The sequence below is a fragment of the Giraffa tippelskirchi genome, chromosome 3 (assembly GCF_054371585.1).
Source record: "Giraffa tippelskirchi isolate mGirTip1 chromosome 3, T2T-mGirTip1v1.2.pri, whole genome shotgun sequence".
In the NCBI taxonomy this organism is placed as follows: domain Eukaryota; kingdom Metazoa; phylum Chordata; class Mammalia; order Artiodactyla; family Giraffidae; genus Giraffa; species Giraffa tippelskirchi.
Window position 1 is genome coordinate 188,684,292 of NC_137277.1, and position 24,445 is coordinate 188,708,736.

The following is a 24,445-nucleotide window of genomic DNA, read 5'->3' on the forward strand; positions in this document are numbered from 1 at the left end:
AGCACGGTGCCTGACTCAACAAATCCTTGTGACTACACGCCTCCTGCTCTGTTGTCCAGGATATTTGGAGACTCCAAGTGACCGCGGGCACTTGGGTGTGCAGGGGCTGGGATATGGGCAGGGAAGCTCCCACCCTGTCCATCCTTCCAGCACCTTCTTTCCCCAACTTTGCTGAGCCCCAGGTGTGGCAAGACCAGGCTCCCTTGCTCCTCAGTTCAGAGACACTCACTCCAGGCTGGGGCTCCTCACCCTGCCCCGCAGGCTGGCGTGTCTGCAGAGCCACTTGCTAAACACGGTACACGTCCCAGGGGTGTTCTTTTTACTCGCTGGTGACTCATTTTAAGCCTTTTTTTTTTTTACGTATTGAAAAACAGACACACAGGTGGTGGAGTAGGATGCAAGATTCCCGGGAACTTTTAAAGCCAAGATGGCAGATTGCAAAGAATGGTTGTACTGCTGACACTGGTTTTTAGCAACCCTCCTCGACCCCAGGCGGGGGACCCAGGCATACTCCCTCCGCCCTGCTGCTATGCGGGTAGGAAGGCCTAGGTCTTCTTCCCTTTGCAGAGGCAGAGGGGTGGGTGACCCCTCTGCTGAGTGTGGGGCTGAGGTCTGGGGTCTAGGGCACTCACCAGAGGGATGTAGTCAGAGTTCTGGTTCCCTGGGGCTGACTCCGGAATCTTGCTCAGCGGTTTGCCCAGGAAGCCCTTGGCCGCTCGTGTCAACAGCCTGGACTTGTTGAGACTCAGCCTGTGTGGGCAGAACCGAGGAGGAGTGACCGCTGCCGTCTTGGGGGTGTCCCTGGCCGTCCCCCCTCCCAGAGGCCCCTCGACAGCCTCTGAAAGTCCTGGCCAGAAGGGGGCTGACAGATGATCTCCTCCTTTGACAGCGAGGGAAACCGAGGCCCAGGGAGTGTGTCTCCCCAAGGCACTCACTCGAGGGGCGAGGTAGTACTCTTCTTAAGACCCTCTTTATTTAAAAAAAAAAAAAAAGTTTTTAGTTGGAGGATAATTGCTTTACGATGCTGTGCTGGTTTCTGCCATACGTCAACATGAATCAGCCACAGGTATCGATCTGTCCCCTCCTACTCGAGGGCTTCCCAGGCAGCGCAAGTGGTAGAGAACCTGCCTGCCAATGCAGGATCGTAAGAGATGTAGGTTCGATTCTTGGATGGGGAAGATCCCTTACTGGAGGAAATGGCACCCCACTCCAGTGTTCCTGCCTGGAGAATCCCAGGGACAGGGGAGCCTGGCGGGCTACAGTCCATGGGGTCGCAGAGTCAGACATGACTGAGCACAGGCACACCTCTCTCTTGAACCTCCATCTCATCCTGGGACCCTCTTTTGAGAGCATGTTCTCAGTCAGCCCAGTGGTCAGGCAGTCACATGCCAGCCCTCTCGGCGGGGGGAGTGGGGGCCTGCATTTGTAAAGAGACCGTGGAGGTGTGGGAAGTGAACTTGGGGTTGGGGGAAGGTTTCAGCAGTGTGAAGCCTGAAGACGGTGCTGTCTCTGGGCAAGGGTCCTTCTTGCCACCCTTCAAAGTGTTCACGTTTGTGCAGCTTCAGGCTGGGCCTACCTCTGGCCCCCCAAACCAGGGGCAATCCCCTGAAAATGGTTAGTGGCAGAGTGATCCCCCAGTGGAAATCCCCACGTACCTGGATCCAAAGAGAGTGTCTGAGGCCTTCAAGGAAGAAAGGGTGTTGGTGGCCAAACCTCTCAGGGGACCTGGAGAGCCACAGAATGAAAGTTAGGACCTGAGAGATGACCTTGTCCCACTGCTCACCGCCCTGCTGGGGAAACAGAGTCCCAGAGAGGGGCGGGGGCTTGCCTATATCCCTAGGGATCCAAGCTAATGATGAGGCTGCAGGGCTGTTTCTGACCCAGTGGGTGTGGGGATGGGTGAAAGATGTGGGTTCCTCGGTAAAGAAGCAGCCCTCCAAGTCCCCTTGGCTGGCGGCCCTTGCATTTTCTGGAAGTTTACCTGTGGGGACAGTGACAGCTGCAGGTCAACCCCTTCAGCCCCAAGCAGGGACACTGAGTCTCTTCTGTGGGCACACTGCTAGAAGATTCTCAGCGGAGGGATGTGGGAGATCGGTCCTTCCGGGGGAACTGGGAGGCCTGATCCCTGGCCTAGCTCTGTCACCAACTTGCTGTGTGGCCTTGGGCAAGTCATTTCACCTCCTCTGACTCTCACTTTCTTTCCTTTGAAGCTTTAATACTACCTATCATGCATGGAGCTGTCTGGAGACTAAAAGAACCACCAAGGACTTTGTTGGGTTAAGACACTCTCTCAGCCCAAAGATCAATTACTATTTTAACTCAAGGGGGAGCTGGCAGGGACTTCCCTGGTGTGGTCCAGTGGCTAAGACTCTGCACTCCCAATGCAAGGGGCCCCTGGGTTCCATCCTTGGTTGGGGAACTAGATTCCATGGGCCGCAACTAAGCGTTCACATGCCGTGACGATTGAAGATTCCAGATACTGCAACTAAGACTTGGCGCAGCCAAATAAGTAAATAAATATCAAAATAAAAACCAGGAGCGCTGGCAGACTGCGCGCTCACCTTCAGGAGTAGTGTACTTCTCGTGGGCCGTGTTCTCACTGAAGGGCGCCGGGGCGCTTTCCTCCACGTCTACAACAGAGGAAGCCGGTGAGCCCTGAGCTACCCGGCCCTCCGCTTCGCACCTCCCAGACCCCCCAGGAGGATGCTGGTCCGAATGCACGGTACCTGGGGAGGGACTGGGAGTGCAACGTCCGGTTCCCATCCCCGCTTGGATGGGTCCTCACCTCCCAGAGACACCGCCATGGCTCTACCACAAGAGTCGGACACGCCTGGGATCAAATCCTCCCAACCCTCCCAATAGGTAGCTGTGTGACCCCAGGGAAAGTTACTTTATAAGCTTCAATTGCAAACCAGGGCTAATAGTACTGCTCTGTGTGGTTGTAAGGATGAGATGAGATAATACACAGATAGTGCTCAGTGCCTGACCTGTGGTATGTAATCAATAAAGCCCCGAGCTATGGACTCAGGCGGTTAGTGGGAGCAGGGTTAGAGGCCTGATCGTGGTGGTTGGAGGTGGTGGTGGTGCGGGGGAGGTAGGTTCATGTCAGCTCTTCAGGAGGCACCAGAACATGGCATTCACTTGTCAGAGGGCCCTGAGCCTCAGTTTCCCCACCTGTAAAATGGGGATACTAATCGCACATATTGTTTATTCAAAATGTGTGTTGGGGTGATTATTCTTATGATTATTATTTAACGGCTGGAGAGTGATGGGCAATGTACTATTTGGGAATGATCCAAATTATGGGAAAAACTTCACGCACAGATATATTCTGCAGAGCCTCTGTCTCCCCTCGGAGACTGTTAGCAGCTCTTTGAGGGCAGCTCTTTACTGCTGGGTGCATGTGGGGGGTGGGGTAAGGTCAGCACAAAAGTGACCCAGTGGCTGAATGACTGAAGCAACCAGCAGGCAAAGGACATGGTGGTGAATTAATCTCATGGACTCTGGAGCCAGACAGGGCTTGTTCACATCTTGGCTCTATTGTGCCTCTGCTGTGTGCCCTTGTGTTAAGTCACTTAACCACTCCGAGCCTCAGTTTCCTCATCTCTTAACGTGGAAAAACCCATCTCTTGGATGGGTATGAAGAGTCATGGATAATTAAAGTAGTGCTGAGCACCTAGAAAAAACCCTCCATGAGTGTTAGGCATTCCCTCCTTTGGGAGGGAAAGGGGGGGACGGGTGTGGGGTAGAATAACAGTTTAGAAGCCATACACAGCGGGTATGAATTAGAAGACAATTAGAAAAGGAGGGATTTGTGATTTTGATGGAAGTCATGGGCCACCAAGAGCTGAGCTACAGAGGATGGAAAGGGTAGACCAGAAGTTTTTTCTAGACTGGGAGCCCAGCGTGACTCAGGGGTAGAGCAGGCTCCCCTTGGTTTGGGAGGCTCTGAGGGACCAAGGAGTTGGCGAAACTCCTTAAGCTCTGAGGAAATCCTCGGATTTTTCACCCCATCTCACACTATTCCTTTGTGAACCCATCAGTGTCCGTGAGTACTTTCTAATCCCTCAGGCACAACAGCGCTATTGTCTGGGTGTTGGGGCCAGTGGCCAGGTGGGAGCTCTGATGTCCTTCCCACGCGCAGAAGAAGGCAGGAGATGCTCAGGGTACTCGTGAGGGCACGGAGGAAGGGGTTAGGATGGGTGCAGCAGCTAGGCTGTTTTGAGCAGGACAGAAAGACACGCAGACCTGCAGGACCCAGGCTATCCTGTGAATGTGTGCAAGGTCGTCAAACGATCAAATCACGGATCTTCAGGGACCCAAGCTTCGGGCACAATGAAATTTGGTGACGGTCGAAAGGAAGCTTTGGGGAATCCTAGAGTCAGCAGATGGTGGGACCCGAACAGATGGAGCTGCCTTTCCCCTTGACTTTTAGGTTTCTTGGCATTCGGTGCCTGGGAGGACTCAGAGGTTGGAAGCAGGGGACAGCCACTGGGGTCGCTGGAGCTTGAAAGGGGAGAGCTGGGGTGTGGTGTGGGCATGTGGGCAGGGAGGCCAGTCTGCTTTCTGGTACCCAGAGGCATATCTGGGCCATGCTCAGCCCCTCTGCCCGTCTCAGGCCTCAGAGAATTCAGGAAGCCTGGCCTTGCTCTAGCCCCGTAAGATCCAGAGTGGAGACTCACAGAGAGTCCGTCATGGCTTTGGACACGAGAGTGCAGGGATCCGGACACCCAGACTTCAGAACACACCGAGGCAGTTCTTACTTAGATTTTGATATTTGCTGTCTCCTGAAGCCGAGTCTTCTCCAAGCATGGTCTGGGACCGCCCGAAACCTGCAGAAGTGCCCTTCCACTTTCGAGTCAGGACCCGAGAGCTGACCATCCTCAACGCAGCACCTTTGCGAGGACAAGGAGAAGGTGGTCAGGTGGGTGCAACTGTGCCAGACTTTTGCCTCGTCCCCAGGGTTTCCCTGGTGGATCAGATGGTAAAGAAACTGCCTGCAATGCAGGAGACCCGGGCTTGATCCTGGGGTCGGGAAGATCCCCTGGAGGAGGAAAGGGCAAACCACTCCAGTATTCTTGCCTGGAAAATCCCATGGACAGAAGAGCCTGGTGGGCTACAGTCCGTGGGGTCGCAAAAAGTCAGTCATGACTGAGCGACTAACATGTTCAAGGCTGGCAGGAACGGTTCTAGCTTCAGCCTGTCAATTATCTAAAACGAAGAAGGCATTGCAGAAGGCGAGACCATGAGCTTTGGAGCCAGAATGACCTTGGTTTGAACCCCAGCCCCATCTCTTACTAGCTGGATAGAGTGCTGACCACTCTGAGCCTCAGTGTCTTTACCTGGAAAATGGGGATAATAATATTCACCTTGCCAGGTAAGTACTATTGCTGAGATAATGTTCAGAAAGCAGCAGTGTTAGTTAGAAAAGGTTGGTTTTCTCAGAAGCACCCCGTTTCCCTTCCTCCCACTCTGCCATCTCAGAAACTGAGATCCCAGTTTTCCCTTCCCCAGATCATCACCAGAACATCCCAGAGCATCACCATCAGGGATGAAGCTACAACACCCAACAGTGTGTTTTGGGGAACTCCGTTCTTGGAGAACACTCATTTGTAAGTTGTTCCTTAAAAAATGAAGAGTTCTACTGAAGAACAAATTTTGAAGAAGTTTCACACTGTTAGTTGCTCAGTTGTGTCTGACTCTTTGCAACCCCACGGATTGGGGCCCACCATGCGCCTCTGTCCATGGGATTTTCCAGGCAAGACTACCGGAGTGGGTTGCCATTGCCTTCTCTAGGGGATCTTGCCAACCCAGGGATCAAATTCAGGTCTCCCACATTGGAAGCAGACTCTTTACCATCAGAGCCACTAGGGAAGCTTTACTGACTACATTAAAGCCTTTGACTGCGTGGGTCACAACAAACTGTGGAAAATTATTAAAGAGATGAGAATACCAGTTACCTTACCTGCCTCCTGAGAAATCTGTATGCAGGTCAAGAAGCAACAGTTAGAACTGGACATGGAACAATGGACTGGTTCCAAATTGGGAAAGGAGTGTGACAAGGCTGTATATTGTCATCTTGCTTATTTAACTTCTATGCAGAGTACATCATGCAAAATGACAGGATGGATGAAGCACAAGCTGGAATCAAGATTGCCAGGAAAAATATCAATAACCCCAGATACACAGATGACACCACCCTTATGGCAGAAAGCAAAGAGGAACTAAAGAGCCTTTTGGTGAAAGTGAAAGAGAAGTGAAAAAAGCTGGCTTAAAATTCAGCATTCAGAAAATGAAGATCATGGCATCCGGTCCCATCACTTCATGGCAAGTAGAAGGGGAAACAATGGCAACAGTGAGAGACTTTATTTTTTGGGGCTCCAAAATCACTGCAAATGGCGACTGCAGCCATGAAATTAAAGGATGCTTGCCCCTTGGAAGAAAAGCTATGACCAACCTAGACAGCATATTAAAGAGCAGAGACATTACATTGCCAACAAAGGTCCATCTCGTCAAAGCTATGGTTTTTCCAGCAGTCATGTATGGATGTGAGACTTGGACCATAAAGAAGGCTGAGCACCAAAAAACTGATGCTTTTGAATTGTGGTGCTGGAGAAGACTCTTGAGAGTCCCTTCGACTTCAAGGAGATCCAACCAATCCATCCTAAAGGAAATCAGTCCTGAATATTCATTGGAAGGACTGAGGCTAAAGCTGAAACTCCAATACTTTGGCCACCTGATGTGAAGAACTGATTCCTTAGAAAAGACCCTGATGCTAGGAAAGATTGAAGGTAGGAGGAGAAGGGGATGCCAGAGGATGCGATAGTTGCATGGCATCACCGAGTCAATGGATATGAGTTTGAGCAAACTCTGGGAGCTGGTGATGGACAGGGAAGCCTGGCGTGCTACAGTCCATGGGAAAGAGTTGGACATGACTGAGTGATTGAACTGAATTCATATTGTAGTCCATTCTCTGGGCCTCTTGACGTATACTAGCACCCTAAAGGCTCTGAGAATTCCTGCAGTAAAGAAAACTTTTGAGCTTTATTTAACCCAGTGGTTTGGAAATGTTTTTCCCCAATCTGCTATTTCCTATTTTATTTTTTGCGCTGAATGGCCATTAACAGGACATGAAACTGGAGTTCCAGTTTCCTGGAACACACTTTGGGAAGTGCTGATCCAGACCTCAGGGGGCTGTGAGAATTGGGTTAAGATACAGGCCTGGTCCCTAAAACTCCCACACTGTGTTTTTAGCTATAGAGGCTAAAAAATGGTCAGAGATGAGTGGGAGTGGGTGAACATCATTCAGGGTGACAGTGCCCAGTGGGTGAGAAGGCCAGGGGAGTGACAGCTTGGGTGGCTGGTCAGAAGCTGAAATCAGAGGAGGTGAGGCAGAGAGAGAGGGAGGGAGGGAATGGAATATTGAATATTTTGGTGCCATAGATTTTTAAAAAGCAGGGCAGAGGGGCAAGAGGAATGAGAAAAGGCGTATTTTATTTCCAAATTCAATTCTGTCAAGAGGTCTGCTTTAAAAAGAAAAAGCTGCTTCAAAGGACAGAAAATGAAATTTAGGAAAGAAAAAGTACATAGAGTTTATAAACCTATGAAAAGCTTTCAACAAAGAAGCGAAAGAAATTCCCCAAAGATGTTTTCTTCCCCTCTCAGATTATAGGTTTAGAAAGATAAACGATTTTCAGTGTTGGTGAGAGTGGATAACACAGGATAACCCCGGAAGGCAGGGCTAGTTTGATAGCTTACATTACAATAATTTAAGATGGGTCAGGACTTCCCTGGTGGTTCAGCAGTTAAGAATCCATGCTTCCACTGTAGGGGGCATGGGTTTGATTCCTGGTTGGGGAACTAAGATCTCACAGGCCCGTGCAGAGTGGTCAAAAGATTTTTTTTTTTAAAAGGGTCAATCCTTTGATATGCAATCTTAGTTCTGAATGTCGATTAACCCTGAGGAGATAACTAGACCATGTACAAAGATGTTCTTTGCAGCACAATTTACAATAATCAAAAGGGGGAACAAACAGAAGCTTTAATAATAACAGCGTTAGTCACTCAGTCGTGTCTGACTCTTTGTGACCCCATGGACTGTAGCCCGCCAGGCTCCTCCGTCCACGGAATTCTCCAGGCAAGAATACTGGAGTGGGTTGCCATTCCCTTCTCCAGGGGATCTTCCTGACCCAGGGATCAAAGCTGGAGGCTGGTTAAATACGCTGAGATAAACCTTAAGAGGCAGTGGAGAGGGAGAGCAGTGGGAGCAGACTCTGAAACTGGGTCGCTTTAATTCCTGACTCTGCCCTTCATGCTGTGTGACTGTGGGCACGTGCCTTACCCCCTTTGCCTCTGCTTCCGCATCTGTAAAACGAGGGTAACAGTGTCTTCTCTGCAGAGCTGTTTTGAGGATTAAATGATTATATATATAAAGTGCTGTGGACACTGTCTAATTGGCTGTTAGGATGATTGCTCCCTGCCACGTGCTCAGTCATGTCTGACTCTTTGTGACCCCATGGACTGTGGCCCACTAGGCTCCTCTGTCCATGGAATTCTCCAGGCAAGAATACTGGGGTCAGTTGCCATTTCCTACTCCAGGGGGTCTTCCTGACCCAGAGATTGAACCCACGTCTCTTGCATCTCCTGCATTAGCTGACAGGTTCTTTATCACTGTAATTGCTACAATTAAAATGAAAAGATGGAAACATATTTCCCACACCCAGAGTTTGTAAGGTATAGCACATATTGGTATGATTCAACTCATGAAAAATGATCTATCTTTTGATTTCTCTACATGTAGATACTCATAGAAGTCTGGAAGGGTGATCAGACCAAGGGGGTCATTAGTACTCATTTCGGGATGACTGTCAGTTCCAGTCACTTTTACATGTTTAATGTCTTCCTATATTTTATTTTTATTTACTTTCATTTGAAGTATAGTTGATTTACAATGTTGTGCTAGTTTCAGGTGTACAGCAAAGTGATTCAGTTATACGTATTATGTCTATTGCATTTAGGTTATTATGAAATATTGACTATAGTTCCCTATGCTATACGGTAGGTCCTTATTGTTCACCTATTTTATATACAGTAGTGTGTATCTGTTAATCCCCAACTCCTAATTTATCCTTCCCCCACTTCCCCCTTTGATAACCGTAAGTTTGTTTTCTATGTCTGTGGGTCTGTTTCTGTTTTGAAAATAAGTTCATATGCATCATTTTTTTGTAGATTCTACATATAAGTGATAGCATATGCTATTTGCCTTTCTCTGTCTGGCTTACTTCACTTAGTATAATCACCTTGAGGTCCATCCACATCTTTCTATATTTTAGAATTTTCTACAGTGACACATACTAAATGGAAAAAGAACAGTAAAGTCAAATTCATTTAGTAGAAAAAAGAGAGTGGGATGGTTTCACAGCCCTCTGCAGAGCAGTAGGATGGGGCTCGTGAGCCCCCCACCCCCTGGCAGTCAGACCCTCTGCCGGGGGCGTTTTCGCTTCTAGGCCTTTCCCTGCACCCCTTCCCACCAGTCTAGGCTCCTCTGCACCCCAGCCCCCTTCTCCGGCCCACTGGGAGGACCCTGCAGCTGGCTTACCGGAGCTGGGGTACCCCACCACGGTGGGCAGGTAACGGCTCTTGTTTATGTCCACGGGCACGAAGGCTGTGTACTTGCTGATGACGTTGCAGGCCTTGCTGGTGTGCACCGCGTTCACCTGGTAGCGGCGGCTGGACCCTGCAGACGGAGAAGCCGAGGTCACGGTGTGGACTCGGAAAGTCCTCCCTCCACAGGGAGCTAAACGGAGGGCTAGATCGGTGGTCCCATCTTTGGAATTCAATCAGGCCTTACAATTAAGGACTTACCAACTTGCCATTAAGGACATTAAGAAAAAACTCTCAAAATTATTAAAATCTGCACCATCATTTCATAAAATAAGGATATTTTAATGTAAAAGAGGTAAGATAGCTAATAAAATGACAGTTACTCTCCTTAAATAACTTTAGTGTTATTAAAAAAAACCCGAATCTTTGTGTTGGCAATATTTTCTATTTTCATTTTGCAGCTGTGTGCTGAGAATCTTTCTGCAGGGTTTCTCAGGTCCCCTGGCTGCACAGGGACCATAGATCTGCCTCATAGAGACAAACCAGAAAGGGGGAGTGGGAAGCACAGGGTCACACAGCAAGTTAGGAATGGACCTGAGATCAGGATTCAGGATGGCCTGACCCCAAAGTCAAGACTCATCCTACTGAGCAAGTGAGGAGTCTTCTTGGCATGAATGATGGACAAATGTCCTGTAAACTATCAGGAAAAGTGCTCATGGGAAGAAAAAAAATAACATATACAAAACTACAAATAATATAAGACAAAAACCATGTAGTATTATTATATAAATAAGGCATAAATTATAACAAATAATAGAAATATTTTCTATGTATATCTATATCTGTTCTCCAAATGTGCTTCATCAAGAGCTCAGTAATCACTTTCTTGAAAGTTTGCCCCAGTTCCTGGAGTAAATGAGCTCCCCCACCATCCCTGTTATACATTTGCTTGGATTTCTGTGTTTCTTCTTAATAGCATTAGGACAAATGCACTCAATTAATGGTGTGTATAATTGTTTGATTCATGTCAGCCGCCCTCCCAGCTAGTCTGTGTCAAGCACTCATAAGTAAGGACGGGGATGACGGTGGTCACTGTGCTGTTCAGCCTGACCCCCAGCTGATCCGCACTCAATAAATGGCCTCAAAGGGTGACTGGGCTGACCGATTAGGCCTAGAGGGTTCTGTGGGAGGAGAGGTGTGGTCCCAGACAAGCCAGGGAGGTGGAATAGGGCAGTCCTTATGGTAGGGTCTCCGGAGTCCTACAGTCCAGTTCAGTTCAGTTCAATCGCTCAGTCGTGTCCAACTCCATGGACTGTAGCATGCCAGACCTCCCTGTCCATCACCATCAAACTCATCAAACTTGAGTCGGTGATGCCATCCAACCATCTCATCCTCTCTTGCCTCCTCCTCCCGCCTTCAGTCTTTCCCAGCATCAGGGCCTTTTCCAGTGAGTCAGCTCTTCATATCAGGTGGCCGAAGTATTGGAGTTTCAGATTCAGCATCAGTCCTTCCTTCCTATGAATATTCAGGACTGATTTCCTTTAGGATGGACTGGTTGGATCTCCTTGCAGTCCAAGGGACTCTCAAGGGTCTTTTCCAACACCACAGTTCAAAAGCATCAATTCTTCGGTGCTCAGATTTCTTTATAGTCCAACTCTCACATCCATACATGACTACTGGAAAAACCATAGCTTTGACTAGATGGACCTTTGTTGGCAAAGTTATGTCTCTGCTTTTTAATATGCTGTCTAGGTTGGTCATAGCTTTTCTTCCAGGAAGCAAATGTCTTTTAATTTCATGGCTGCAGTCACCATCTGCAGTGATTTTGGAGCCCAAGAAAATAAAGTCTGACACTGTTTCCACTGTTTCCCCATCTAATTGCCATGAAGTGATGGGACCGGATGCCATGATCTTAGTTTTCTGAATGTTGAGTTTTAAGCCAACTTTTTCCCTCTCCTCTTTCACTTTCATCAAGAGGCGCTTTAGTTCTTCACTTTCTGCCATAAGGGTGGTGTCATCTGCATATCTGAGGTTATTGAGGGACCCATAGCAGAAGGGAAGAAGGGAGGAGAGAACAGGTCACCGGGGGCAGATCAAGCAGGGGGTGGAGCCCTCGGCCGTGTGTGTGTGTGTGTGTGTGTGTGTGTGTGTGTGTGTGTGTGTGTGCGTGTGTGTGTGTGTGTGTCGGTGTGGGTGTGTGTTGGGAGGGGGACAGTGGGGGTCAAGGGAGGCACCTGGAGGCAGCGATCGGGAGAAGTGGAGCACTAGTCTGTGGCAGGGCTGCGGAGAGAAGGAAGGGGTGTGGCCAGGAAAGAGGGCGGCCCTTGGGGGAGAGGCAGGGGGCGGGGCTTCACGGAGGGGCGGGATCGAGCGGAGGCAGCGGTGAGGGGCGTGGCTGCGCGTGGGGCGGGGCCTCGCGGAGGGGCGGGCCCGCGGCGCTCACCTTGCTCGATCTCACCCTCGCGCTCCGCCAGCTGCTCGAAATCCCGGATGATGGCGCGCGCCGCCAGGTGGTGGAAGGTCTCACTCCACAGATCGGGCTCTTGGGCGCCGCCCCTCTCGGGGCCGGGAGGCCCCAGCTCGAAACTCACTTCCCACTGCAAAGGCTGGCTGTCCCGCAGGCCCTTGACCACGGCCTTGCCCAGCACGGGGCCTGGGGTGGCGGGCCTGCTGGGGCTGGCCCGCTCCTCGGACTCGGCCGGGGGCTCCCAGTCCGAGGACGTCTCCGTCGCGAAGGCAGAGGGGTGATGGGACGGCTCTGCGGGCGGAGGGGCAAGCGGGACAGAGGGTCCACTCCAGGGGACATCACATACCTCCCCGGGATACAGACCCTCCACAAGGACAGCCCCCTGTCGTTCCTCCCGCCCCAGGGAACCCGCAGCTCTCCTTAGGAGCGTAGGGTTGGCACGAGCTTGTCCCCAAGAGTAGGGCAGACCCCTCTCCCAGGAAGCTAGTACCTGAGGGGGCCAGAGAGTGGGGAGCACTCTGCAGGGAGGACGTCTGGGAACCTCGCAGGTAGCCCAAAGGCCAGGTTGATTGGGAAAGAGGGGTTGGTGAGGTCCCTGGCAGGGATGGGCGCAGCAGACACCGCCCCCCCTCACCCCCGCCAGGCTGGGCTCCAGCCTAGGATTCCTCCCTGCCCCCAGTCAGGTCTTGGACCCTGTGGACACTTACCCAGGTCCCCAGGGCTGCGGGTCTCTGAGGCAGGCTTCAAATTGGACCCAAGATCCAACTCTTTCATGGGGCTCCAGGCCTGGGTCTCCTGGTTGGAGGGCAGGAAGGGCTGGCAGCCTTGGGGCAGCAGAGATGGCCTGCGGGCCCCTGGACCCCGGAGTTTGGGACCCTGGCTCAGGTCCGGGCCACCGTTCAGCAAGGGCTAAGAATGCAAGAGGAAGAGGAGAAGGCTGAGCTCCTGGCGGTGGGCCCCCTCCCCTCTGCCCCCAGCCACAGCTCTTTCCTTGGCACATCACAGCTCCTCCCTGGGGACTGCCCCTATAGCGCCCAAGGACACGTGACCTGCTCTCCACTACCCATGAGAAACATGGACACAAATAATCCCAAGTCGTGGATAAAGTCCAAACCACAGAAAACCATGGGAAAATCATGTACCATGGATAATATTCTAAACCCACTTTTTTTTTGTTTTGTTTTGTTTTTGGTCGTAAAGTATAAAACTTTGTGTGTGTGGTTATAATTATCAACCTTTCCCCTTATGTCTTCCCATTTGTCATGCTAAAAAGTCTTTACTAATAGAAAAAAAAATTCTAGAATTTTTGTGATTCTGTTTTTGTTTAAATCTTTGATTCACACAAAAATTATTTTGGTGTAGGGAAATAGAAAACAGCCTTTTCTTTGATTTTCTGAATAGTACAGATGTCATCACCACTTACTGATGACCGTTCATTCATCGAGTCCCTGCCGTTTAGCAATTCTCCACCTCTATCCTGACAAACCTGTCATGAACATTTGGTTTTATTTCTGGACGTCTGTTTTGTGGGTTTAATCTGTCCAATGCTAGGACAAAACACTTCAAAAGGCAAGAAATCAACTGGGAAATATATTTGCAGCATGCATGACAAAGATCATTTTCAACAAAATGCTTTTATGAGGAAAGTGTTCTATAAGCCTGTGAAAAATGCTCAGTCTCAGGAGTATTGCTCTAAATTGGAATAAGTTATGATTTTTCCATCTATGGATTAGCAAATATTTAAATGTTTGATGACACCCATAGTTGCCAAGGAGGAGACAGGAGTTTCTCATGGACTGTTGATGGGACGCTGCGCTGAAGCACTCCTTTGGGAGAACGATTTAGCAATGTGCCATCTGTCAGCACCGAAAATGCACAAGCTCCTTTGACCCAGCGATTCCACTTTTAGGAATTTAATTCTGTGGTAACACACAAGGATGAAAATATCCATGTGCATGTACTGTATATTTATTGTGGGACTGTTTGTAAAAGTGAAAATCTGGAAACTTTCTAAAAGGCCATTGATAGGGGATGGTGTGTACATCATGATTGTTGTGGTTTAGTCGCTAAGCTACGTTGGACTGTTTTGCGACCCCATGGATTGTAGCCCACCAGGCTCCTATGTCCATGAGATTTCCCAGGCAAGAATGCTTGAGTGGGTTGCCATTTCCTCCTCCAGGAAATCTCTCTGACCCAGGGATTGAACCTGAGCCTCCTGCATTGCAGGCAGATTCTGTACCACTGAGTCACCTAGGAAGCCAAAATACGTTATGGTGCATCTGTGCAATGGAACATCATACAACACTGAAATGAAAGTGGTGGATTTTTTCCATACCAATACAGGAAGATGTCCAAGATAAAATTATTTTTAAAAATTTCAACTGTTCCATATTTTGATTGTGGAGAGAGAGACATGACTACCTGTATTTGTCGAAACTCATAGAGATATTCAACAAAAAGGGTAATTTTTACTGCATATAAAAAGTGTCTTTTAAAAAGACATTTAAAAAGTAAATTGGAGAGCAGTTTGTGTATGTGATTATTCAAAGCATATACGTGTGTTGCAAATGTGTTTTCGAGTGTGTGTAGTACTTCTGGAAGGAAACGCCCCAAACCAAGTGGACACAAGGCACAAGAGGGGGTACTTTTACTTTATATTCAACCAAACTGTTTGAGGGTTGTTTTTATTGAGAACCCTAAGTATGTATTACTTTTGTAATTAAAGAATATTAAATTAGTTAAAAATAAAATTTGTACCTCTGGGAACATGTACACCTGCCTGGAAGGAGGAGGGTATGGGGGAACAGAGGCACTTAGGTGTAACAGAGAGAAAAACTGCCCCTTAGTTTTTGGGCTAATGGTTAACTACAGAGTCTTTCCCATCTCTATCAAATATTTACTGGAAAGAGGACTGTGCCTCCCCAGCAGAGGGGGCTTCTTGGGGGCAGGGGTTAGAGTTGTCCTTCCTGTTTCCTCTGGGCCTGAGGTCCTGGGGATGATACAAGGGTATGGGAGAGGAAAGAGACTGGTCCCTCTTAGGATGGCCTCAGTGGGAAGGGGTACCCAGACAAGGCTGCTGAGGCCCAGGACGTCCTTAACCCCTTTCTCCCCATCATAGACTGGGATTCCCCCACTCTTGCTCCACGATCACCACCACACTGAAAAACAGACTGCTACAGTTTCCACAGCAACAAATTAGTCTTAAGATTCAGCCCCCTTCACCCATCCATAGGCTGCAGAGTGTGTGTGTGTGTGTGTGTGTGTGTGTGCATACATGTGCATTCATATAAGGATACTAGGGATTATCACATTGTGGAAGAAATCAAGAAGGGGATAGGGAACAATGAACAAAGATGGGCCCGAAGTGAGCAGGAGAGAAGCCAAGCTGTCCAGAGCTCTCACCAAGCAGAACTGTGTTTAAAGGATACCATTTCACCCAACAATCCCACTACGGGGCATATACCCTGAGAAAACCATAACTTAAAAAGCCACATGTACCCCAAGCTTCACTGCAACACTATTTACAATAGCTAGGACATGGGAGCAACCTAGATGTCCATCGACAGATGAATGGATAAAGAACTGTGTTACATATACACAGTGGAATATTACTCAGGTGTGAAAAGGAATACATTTGAGTCAGTTCTAATGAAGTGGATGAACCTAGAGCCTATAATACACGGTGAAGTAAGTCTGAAAGAGAAAAACAAATGTTACATAGTAACATGTATATGTATGGAATCTAGAAAGATGGTACTGATGAACTTATTTGCAGGGCGGCAATGGAAATGCAGATGTAGAGAACAGACTTATTGACACAGGCAGGGAAGGAGGGGGAGGGACGAATGGAGAGAGTAGCCTGGAAATGTACCCACTACCGCATGTGAAATATACAGCCAGTGGGAATTTGCTGTGTGACTCAGGGAGCTCATACCAGTGCTCTCTGACAACCCAGCGGGTTGAGACGGGCTGAGAAGCAGGAGAGGTTCATGAGGGCGGGGACATGTGTACACCTGTGGCTGAGTCATGTTGATGCATCGGAGAAACAAACACAATATTGTAAAGCAATTACCCTTCAATTAAAAATAAACGCATTTTAAAAAAGAAACTAAAAAAAATAAAGGACACCTACTGTGTGCCAGGTGCTGCACTAGCTACTTTATCTCTTATCAGCAGATGCTGCAAGAGTCTTCCACCTACGGTTGGCTCCCAGGAAACATCTGTTGCTGAATCTTAGTCCAGTCGTCTGACAGGCTAGTCTCTCCTTTGCAGGGATGAAAAGTTGGGGCTCAGAGAGGTTAAGCAACGTGCTTAAGGAGCAGAGTCTGTCTGACTCCAAAGTCAGTGTCTTCTGACCACATCGAGTGGTTCCTGGGGAAGCACCGAGAAGCACCTTCAGCGAAAAGGCGGCAGTGTCCCCACTGCTGGGGAGCACAGAGGGCTTACGTGTATGTGGAGATGGGGAGGGATGGGGTTACTGGGGGGAACGGGAGAATGAAAGGCTACTTTGATGGAACCACAGACTCACAATGACAATGCTACGTAAAGCCCATTTTTAAGAAAGTGGGCTAAGGCATATAGATAATAGCAAGCATCCATTCGGGTTACCACGGTGTTTCTCAAACCTGGTGATTTTGCTGCCCTGCCCTGGGGACATTTGGCAGTGTCTGCAGACATGTTTGGTTGTCCTGACTGGGGATGGTAGCGTTACTGGCAACCAGTGGATAGAGGCCAGGGAAGCTGCCCAACATTCTACAATACATAGGACAGCCCCACAACAGAGAGTTACCACTTCAATAGTGTGGGGGCTGAGAAACCCTAGTCGAGCTGGACACTGGATAACTGGTCCTGCTGTGCCTCTAACTCTGAGATGATCTCTGCCCTGGATGAATGTACAACCCTTGAGGTTTGCAGAGGGTGCAGAAAGGGATGAAGAGGGGAAAGCAAGGGCTTTGCAGGCAAAAGGTCCTGGGTTGCAATCCCCTCACTGGCTGAGTGACCCTAGGTAGGTCACTTTACCTCTGTGACCCTCACTTTCCACATCTGTACAGAGTAGGAGTGGCTAGCTCCTACATTCCCTCCTTTCCAAGAGGTACTGTAAAATCAAATGAGAGTGCAAGTGGGGTGCTGTTTGACAACTGGGAAGTTCTATGAGAAGAGAATACGTGATGTCATGGACTAGTGGGTATCATTATTAGGAAGGTGTCAATTGGAGGTCAGGTAGGCAAAGATTCAGAAACAGGAGGAAGTGACTCATGTCAGTGTAAATTGCAGTCAAGCTCCATCCTTCTGACTGAAGCAGGAGACACAGCTCCTCCAATCTACGGCGACCCCTAACTCCAAAATTCCCTGCTAGGGTACCTGCAAATCAATCTGCCACCACGGAGCATCCAGGCTGGTTTGGTTGGTGAGGTCCTGCAGCTTGGTTTTCCGCAGTGGGTGTCTCCTGGTAGCCGTTGTGGGGTCACTGGCTGTGAGGGTCCTTGGGGTGGGCTTATGGTTGGTGATCTGGTTGGTGCTATATGCCCGCCGTCGCTGGGAGAGGTCTAGACCTGGGCAGGAGTGGTGACAGAGAAGCAAGCCCTCAGGGTGGAGAGAGAGAGGGGGGCTTATTGACCCCTTGCCTGCTTGGATACTTCTTGAGTTTTCCACTGCTTACCTATTGGGTTGGGAAGATCCCCCGGAGAAGAGAAAGGCTACCTACTCCAGTATTCTGGCCTGGAGAATTCTACGGACTGTATAGTCAATGGGGTCGCAAAGAGTCGGACATGTCTGAGCGACTTTCACGTTCACTTACCTATTGGAATGTGTGTGGGTGTCTCAGCCCACTTGGCGTCCAAAGCCCTGCCTAACCTGGCTCTAATCTGTCTGCTCGGCTACTCTTTCTACTCCTTTTTCAGGTATTCCGTGCTCCAAATACACCGGCTTTTCCCTAGGCGCGACACCTCGACGTCTTAGCTCAGGCAGTTCCTGCTGCCTGGAATCTCCTCTCCCCACTTCTGAGAACTGGTGCCCTCCTTATGTCTTTGCTAATATTCTCTACTGGATGTTCCTTTCCCTGGGATTCCTACAGTTTGTTAAACTTTCCTATGGTCCTTGTCACTCTGCTTTCTAACAGAAGTAAGGACAACTGTGTCTCTCTCAAAGTCGGAGGGCTTGAGGGACAGGTGCCACGTTTGAGCCATCTTTGCTTCCCATTCTGTGCTCAGGACCTAGCCTTCGTAGGTGATCAGTAAATACCCTACGAATGGAAACGAATGCCATAAAGAAGTTTTGGAGGAAGACGGATATAGGCTCTTTACCTGTACTCTCCCTCTTTCAAGTTCCACGAGCTTAGCTGAATTGCTAAAATTCTCCAAGTCTCAGTTTCCTCATCTGTAAAGTTGATGTAATAGTACCCACCTCCACAACTGCTAACCATTCACTGAGACTGGTAATAAGTACTTAGCCCATAGTAGGTGCTCAGTAAAAATGTAGCGGTCATGGCTTCCTTGGAGAAGGGCGTGAAGCACAAACAGCAGCCAACTAACCAGGATTGGGGGTGGAGTCTCCGCTGGATGGCTGGGCATATTTGGCCCGTCTCAGGTTGAACGGTGCCCCTTCGCTCTTGACACTGTCCCCGTGGTCTGGGTTGGGCTCCTCATCCTGTGAGTGGTAGAAGACAGAGCTGCCGGACTCCTGAGAGTGCAGCTTGCTGTATGGTCTTCTCTCGTCCTGGAGGGATGGAGAGAAAAGAGGACTTAGACTGAGGCTAGGTGTCAAGAGGACATCCAAAGGGCAGCAAGGGCTGTAAGAGGAGATGGTGGAGGCTCAACCTTTGAAGAACCAGAATAATAGGGAAGGGTTTTTCTTGCTTGGGGAATTTAGGCAGACTGCTGTTTAAGGGATGATGAATGGAAATGGTTTTTCATATCATTTATGCTGTTAATGTTTATAATTATATTCTTTATTAAATTAAAAATGTAATTCTAAATGCTATTGCTGTCTCCACATAGACAAACAAAAATAACAGCATGAACCTTCTGTTGCCCTCATTCCATTCCCCATGATATAAACATAAAAAAGATAAAGGTTTTTGTGGTCATCTTGTATTACAAATGGAGAAGGCAATGGCACCCCACTCCAGTACTCTGGCCTGGAAAATCCCGTGGACGGAGGAGCCTGGTAGGCTGCAGTCCATGGGGTTGCGAAGAGTCAGACATGACTGAGCGACTTCACTTTCACTTTTCACTTTCATGCATTGGAGAAGCAACAGTGTGCTTGCCTAGAGAATCCCAGGGACGGGGGAGCCTGGTGGGCTGCCATCTATGGGGTTGCACAGGGTTGGACACGACTAAAGCGACTTAGAAGCAGCAGCAGTAGTATTACAAAATCTGGACCATATTACTTACATTTTGTCAGTAGCTTGAATTTCACACTTAAAACATGTTGGAAATCTTTCACATCAACTACTCTTTTAAACATTTGACTACGATATTGTACCACCTCTTATTATGAAGCATTTGCTTTGTGGCCATTTATTTTTTTGCCACTATAAAAAATATTACAATAAATTCTTGGCCATAAATCTATTACATCACTTTTGTTTCTATGTATTTGACTCTTAGGAGGTTTTGCTGGGTTGAATAGTTATATATGTCTAATTTTATTAGTTATTTCTAGATTGCCTTTCAGGAGGGTAAATCATGATCACACTCTTTACCCAACAACTCTTCTAGTAGGAGGAGAAAGCATTGCTAGTCTCATGCGTAAGGACAAGAGAATGGATTTGATCATCCCTGCTAGGAGTAGAGTCTGTGGATGACCTACTATCTCCCAGACCTCCAAGAAGGGCCTAGTCTGTGCAAAGTCTCACCAGTGTTTGGTTTAGCATGTTTTCTCTGCAGTTGAACACCCCACTCTCCAGAATACACTTACCATTACTGACCATGGTTCTTAAGAGATTCTATAGCTTTCTAAAATCTTAAAATTTCAAATAAAATTCTAACTTTTCTTGAAAGATTAGAAACATATTTAACACAAGGTCTACACTCTTCCATGGCAACCCTTTGTTAGATCTGAGTAGGGGCTGACAATTTAGACAGGGTGTGTGTGATCCAGTTTGCTATATTCCTCACCACCACTCATTTCTTCTATCAGGAATGTCTGCTATCCTTCATGATATTTCCCCTTCAATTTTTATAACAAGTTCATTTCATTCATTTTATACCTGCCCAGTCCCTCTGGGCATTGAGTTCGTGACTCTGGTTTAAAAACAAAATAAGATGACAAATCCTTTAAAGGGGAGTTGAGAGACTTACAAAAGAGTAAAGAGGGAAGCTAAGAGAAAATAGCTGAGAAAATAGCTTCTCAGGCAATCTTATACATTTTAGCATTTAGGATTTCACCTCCCTTTGAGAAGTTCCTCACTTTTATCCCACTTCTGCCACCACATACAACAGAATTATCCATGTTAAGAAATAAAACACAAATTCTTCTAAGGACATACGGCTGGATTAAAGTGTTTGGGGGAAGGAAACGTGAGTGCTGTTCTGAACTGAATTGTTCATCAAATATACCCATAACCTACTTTGGGTCAATTATGTAAAATGCATGTTCTTGGGCCTTATTTGCTAAGTTTTATTCAGCAGACCTGGGTTGGAGCAAGGGCTCTACATGTTAAACACGTTCCCCAAGTTCTTCAGCTGCAGGGGACCTGGAGAACCACAGACTGAGACAGCAGCCTTTATCCAAGCGGTCACTTCTTGACTGAATGTCTATGGCCTAGCCACCATACCCCACAGCAGTAAACCCAAATCCAATTGGCTCCTGGCTGCCACAAATAAACAGTCTTTCCGGCCATGGATGGCTTTGTGGGCAGGGTTCTGGACCCCCACCGACTCCTGGAATTTCTAAAATACTTACAGTTCTAGGACTGGAGATGTATAAAGAGGCATCACAGACAATGCCATACCCCACCAGCCGTTCTCCGGGGAAGAGGGAACTGCTGCTGACAGGTGAGATCAGGACCTCAGCTGTCTCAGGGAAGACCCACTCCACAGTCACGTCACTCAGCACCGGGGCCATAGCCTTCTTCAGGGATTTGACCATCTGTTGGGCAAGGTCAGAACACAGGTTGGGGGGGATGTGTGAGCGCAGATATGCACACGTGAAGAGCATGAAGACCATGTGAGTGTGAGCGTGAGGAGAAGCAGCAGAGAGGAAGTGACAAGAGACCTTGGGGCGACTCATTCAGCAGTAAATACGCGTCCACACTTCTTAGACTCCTAGAATGTCAGAGCTGGGGCAGGTCTTTGCTGTCACTTCTAAGCTTAGCATTTTATAAATGAGAAAAACCCAAGACTCAAAGTAGGATTATGATGAGCCAGGGGCGTACAGAAAGTTGTGTCAAAACATGGACTGAATAGTGATTTTGAGCAAGTGAATTTGCCTTCCTGGGCCACAGACCGTCCTGGGTCCCTATCTGTTAAAGGGAGTCAGTAATTCTCCACTCTCAGGGTAGTTGAGAGGACCGCCTGGGATACTGCATTTGAAGTATCTGCCACAAGACAAATGACAGCTAGTTTAGCACTTAGTGGCTTAGCATCCCCTAGAGTGATTTCCTCAAATGTACTGCAAAGGTGGAGAAAAAATGATCTGGGGAGTATGGCAGTCGTAGAGATGCACTTTCAGTTTTCCCTTTGAGACGGACTGTGCTCTTTTGCTGCAAGGAATGCAGTTAGATGGCAGTTTCCACGTGCAATGCCTCAGCTTTCAAACCAAGACCACACCTCTCCCTGGAAGCCCCCAGGCAACAAATGAGCAGTGCCTGGCCTTTCCACCCAACACAGATGACCTAATGGGCAACTCTTGATCCAGAGATCCCTGGGGGGTTGGTTAAGACCTTGCCAGATCTGCACTGACGTCCGAGGGTCTCCCTGCTCAATTCTGTTTCCCTCCTTCCCTTTCACAAGTGCTGCATCTGCACATGGACTAAAGAGTTTTCCTCCCTGTTTCCTCTTCCCTTCTACAGATTTTAATCCCTCAAGAAACCTCTTGCTCTTGAGCTTTGTTGTTTCTTATCCCTGGAGGGTATGGACCAACACAAAGACTCTCTAAGGGCTGGATTACTTGTGCCAATTATGCGGGACCTGGAGAAAAGACTAATTGCCCTGATTTCTTCTGGGCCCTTTAGATTCTTCTGAGCCATCATTTATTATCATCAGGAGCATGGCCAGAAAGGACCCCAGACACAACTCATATCCAAGAGGCAGTGATTCCTTTGGCAGCCTCAATCCTACCCACCCAGGATGGATGGAACACATGACCCAGTGGATGGAGACAAGGGCATCTAGTGTCCTATACTATCTCCAGAAACTGCCCACTCTGTGCCTCCACCTGTGATTCTCCCTGGGGTGCAATGTGGCCTAGTGGAGAGCTCAGATTTGGGGTGAAATCCCAGTTCCACCACTGAGTTGCTGCATGGCCAGTCTGGGCTTCTGAGGTTCCAGCACCAGAAGAGACTGAGGTCCTTCTGCCTACCTTGGGTTGCAGCCGCTCCCCCTCCTCCAGGAACTCAGCACTGCCCTTGGACACAGTTGCCAGCCCTTTCACCAGTCTGTGGCAGATGTTGGGTCCAATTCCAAAGCTATAGCACCTGGGAGAGGGGGAGAAAAGAGACTGGTACTTCCCACCCTCTCTGCCATTCTTGTCCCCTGATAGGAAAGGGGCAGATCATGAGCTATCTCAGAGCTGGCCCTGGCTTCACGCAGAGGGTGAGGGAGAAGGAAGAGGGGCATCCATGGACACTCATTCACACATGGACAGCGCATCACCTCCCACCCCAGTGCAGAGCCAAAACAAGAAGGGCTTCCTCTGCTGAGGCTGCTCTTTGGGACCTGGATGCAAAGTCATGGGTGTCTTATCCCTCCTGAACCGTTGTGGGGAAAAGGCAAACTTTGAAGTCAGCCACACCACCAACAAAGGTCCATCTAGTCAAGGCTATTGTTTTTCCAGTGGTCATGTATGGATGTGAGAGTTGGATGATAAAGAAAGCTGAGTGCCAAAGAATTGATGCTTTTGAACTGTGGTGATGGAGAAGACTCTTGAGAGTCCCTTGGACTGCAAGGAGATCCAAACTGTCCACCCTAAGGGAAATCAATTCTGAATATTCGTTGGAAGGACTGATGTTGAAGTTGAAACTCCAATACTTTGGCCACCTGATGTGAAGAGCTGACTCACTGGAAAAGACCCTGATGCTGGGAAAGACTGAAGGCGGGAGGAGAAGGGGACAACAGAGGATGAGATGGTTGGATGGCATCACCGACTCCATGGACATGAGTTTGAGTAAACTCTGGGAGTTGGCGATGGACAGGGAGGCCTGGAGAGGTGCAGTCCATGGGGTCACAAAGAGTCAGACACGACTGAGCGACTAAAATGAACTGAACTGGACACTACCCCGGAAGCAAGGCACTGGAGGAATTGTGGATCCTTGCTTTTCCTTCTGGCATTTTCCACGTTACCCCAGGTCTGGCATCCCCAGCCCAGGGCAGCCCAGAAAAACCAAGCCCTAGACCTTCAGCCTGTGCCCACCTGGTGGAGAAGGCATGGTTTCGCACCAGCTCCAGCACCTTCCCAGTGTTGTTGACGGCACCATCTGTGATCAGGAAGAGAAGCCTCGGGTAGCCTCGGAGCACTGGCTGCCGGATGACCCACTTGAGCGGGGAGAGGATGTTAGTGCCACCCATGTCAGCTCGCATTTTCTGGATGTTATCACAGGCCGTGGCCAAGTTCTCCTACAGAGAAAGGTCAAGAGCAGGGAGGTCATCCCCAGGGCTGTCCTATGGCATGGAGGCACCCAGCACCCAGAGGATGAGTCCTTTGTTTCCCTGAATTTTAGTTCAGCCTCCCTGGAGTTGACTCCTCTTCTGGTTTCATCTCTGCCCCTCGTGCAGGAAGAACAGGTGGTTGTTTTCTGGTGTGAGCTGCCTAATAACACCATCTACCAATGTCCCAGCTGCCACCACTCACGATGTATTAGCTTGCTGTTGCCCTTTCTTTGTTCCTCTTTAAAAATGTAAACATCCCTGGAAAAGGTGGCACATCAGATCCTGATTGCTCAGCACAGATGAGGTTTCCTTTTCTGAGGAGTGAGGCAGGAGGTGTGGTGGAAAGACCACTAGTCTAGAAATCTCGACTCGAGTCCTGGCTCGACTGTGGCACTAAATTCCTAGGATGCTTTGAGGAAACCACTTCCCTCATCTGGGCTTCAGATTTCCTCCCTTGTGGACCAGTACTGTGAGACCCAGTTGGCCAAGGGTTTCTGGCATTGGATGGATGTCAATGAGCAAAGACAGATCCCTGCTGGATGTCACATGCCCTCCTGATCCTGACTCA

At 48.7% G+C, this 24,445-nt stretch overlaps 1 protein-coding gene across 5 annotated transcripts in view; it reads right to left on the reverse strand.

The window, feature by feature from the left end:
• VWA5B1 (von Willebrand factor A domain containing 5B1) overlaps positions 1-24,445 on the reverse strand; it is a 69,952-nt gene that overhangs the window by 5,939 nt on the left and 39,568 nt on the right. For 4 of the 5 annotated variants that reach the window (XM_081580652.1, XM_081580649.1, XM_081580650.1 and 1 more), the window contains exons 10-21: positions 23,642-23,844; positions 22,592-22,706; positions 20,975-21,160; positions 18,601-18,784; positions 17,432-17,622; positions 12,778-12,979; positions 12,047-12,361; positions 9,599-9,736; positions 4,764-4,895; positions 2,562-2,630; positions 1,656-1,725; positions 633-750 (exon numbers count right to left, since the gene is read on the reverse strand). In XM_081580652.1, the coding sequence (XP_081436778.1) occupies positions 633-750; positions 1,656-1,725; positions 2,562-2,630; positions 4,764-4,895; positions 9,599-9,736; positions 12,047-12,361; positions 12,778-12,979; positions 17,432-17,622; positions 18,601-18,784; positions 20,975-21,160; positions 22,592-22,706; positions 23,642-23,844 (1,923 nt within the window). The remainder of the gene's footprint in view (positions 1-632; positions 751-1,655; positions 1,726-2,561; positions 2,631-4,763; positions 4,896-9,598; positions 9,737-12,046; positions 12,362-12,777; positions 12,980-17,431; positions 17,623-18,600; positions 18,785-20,974; positions 21,161-22,591; positions 22,707-23,641; positions 23,845-24,445) is intronic. The other variant, XM_081580651.1, reaches the window with a different exon arrangement.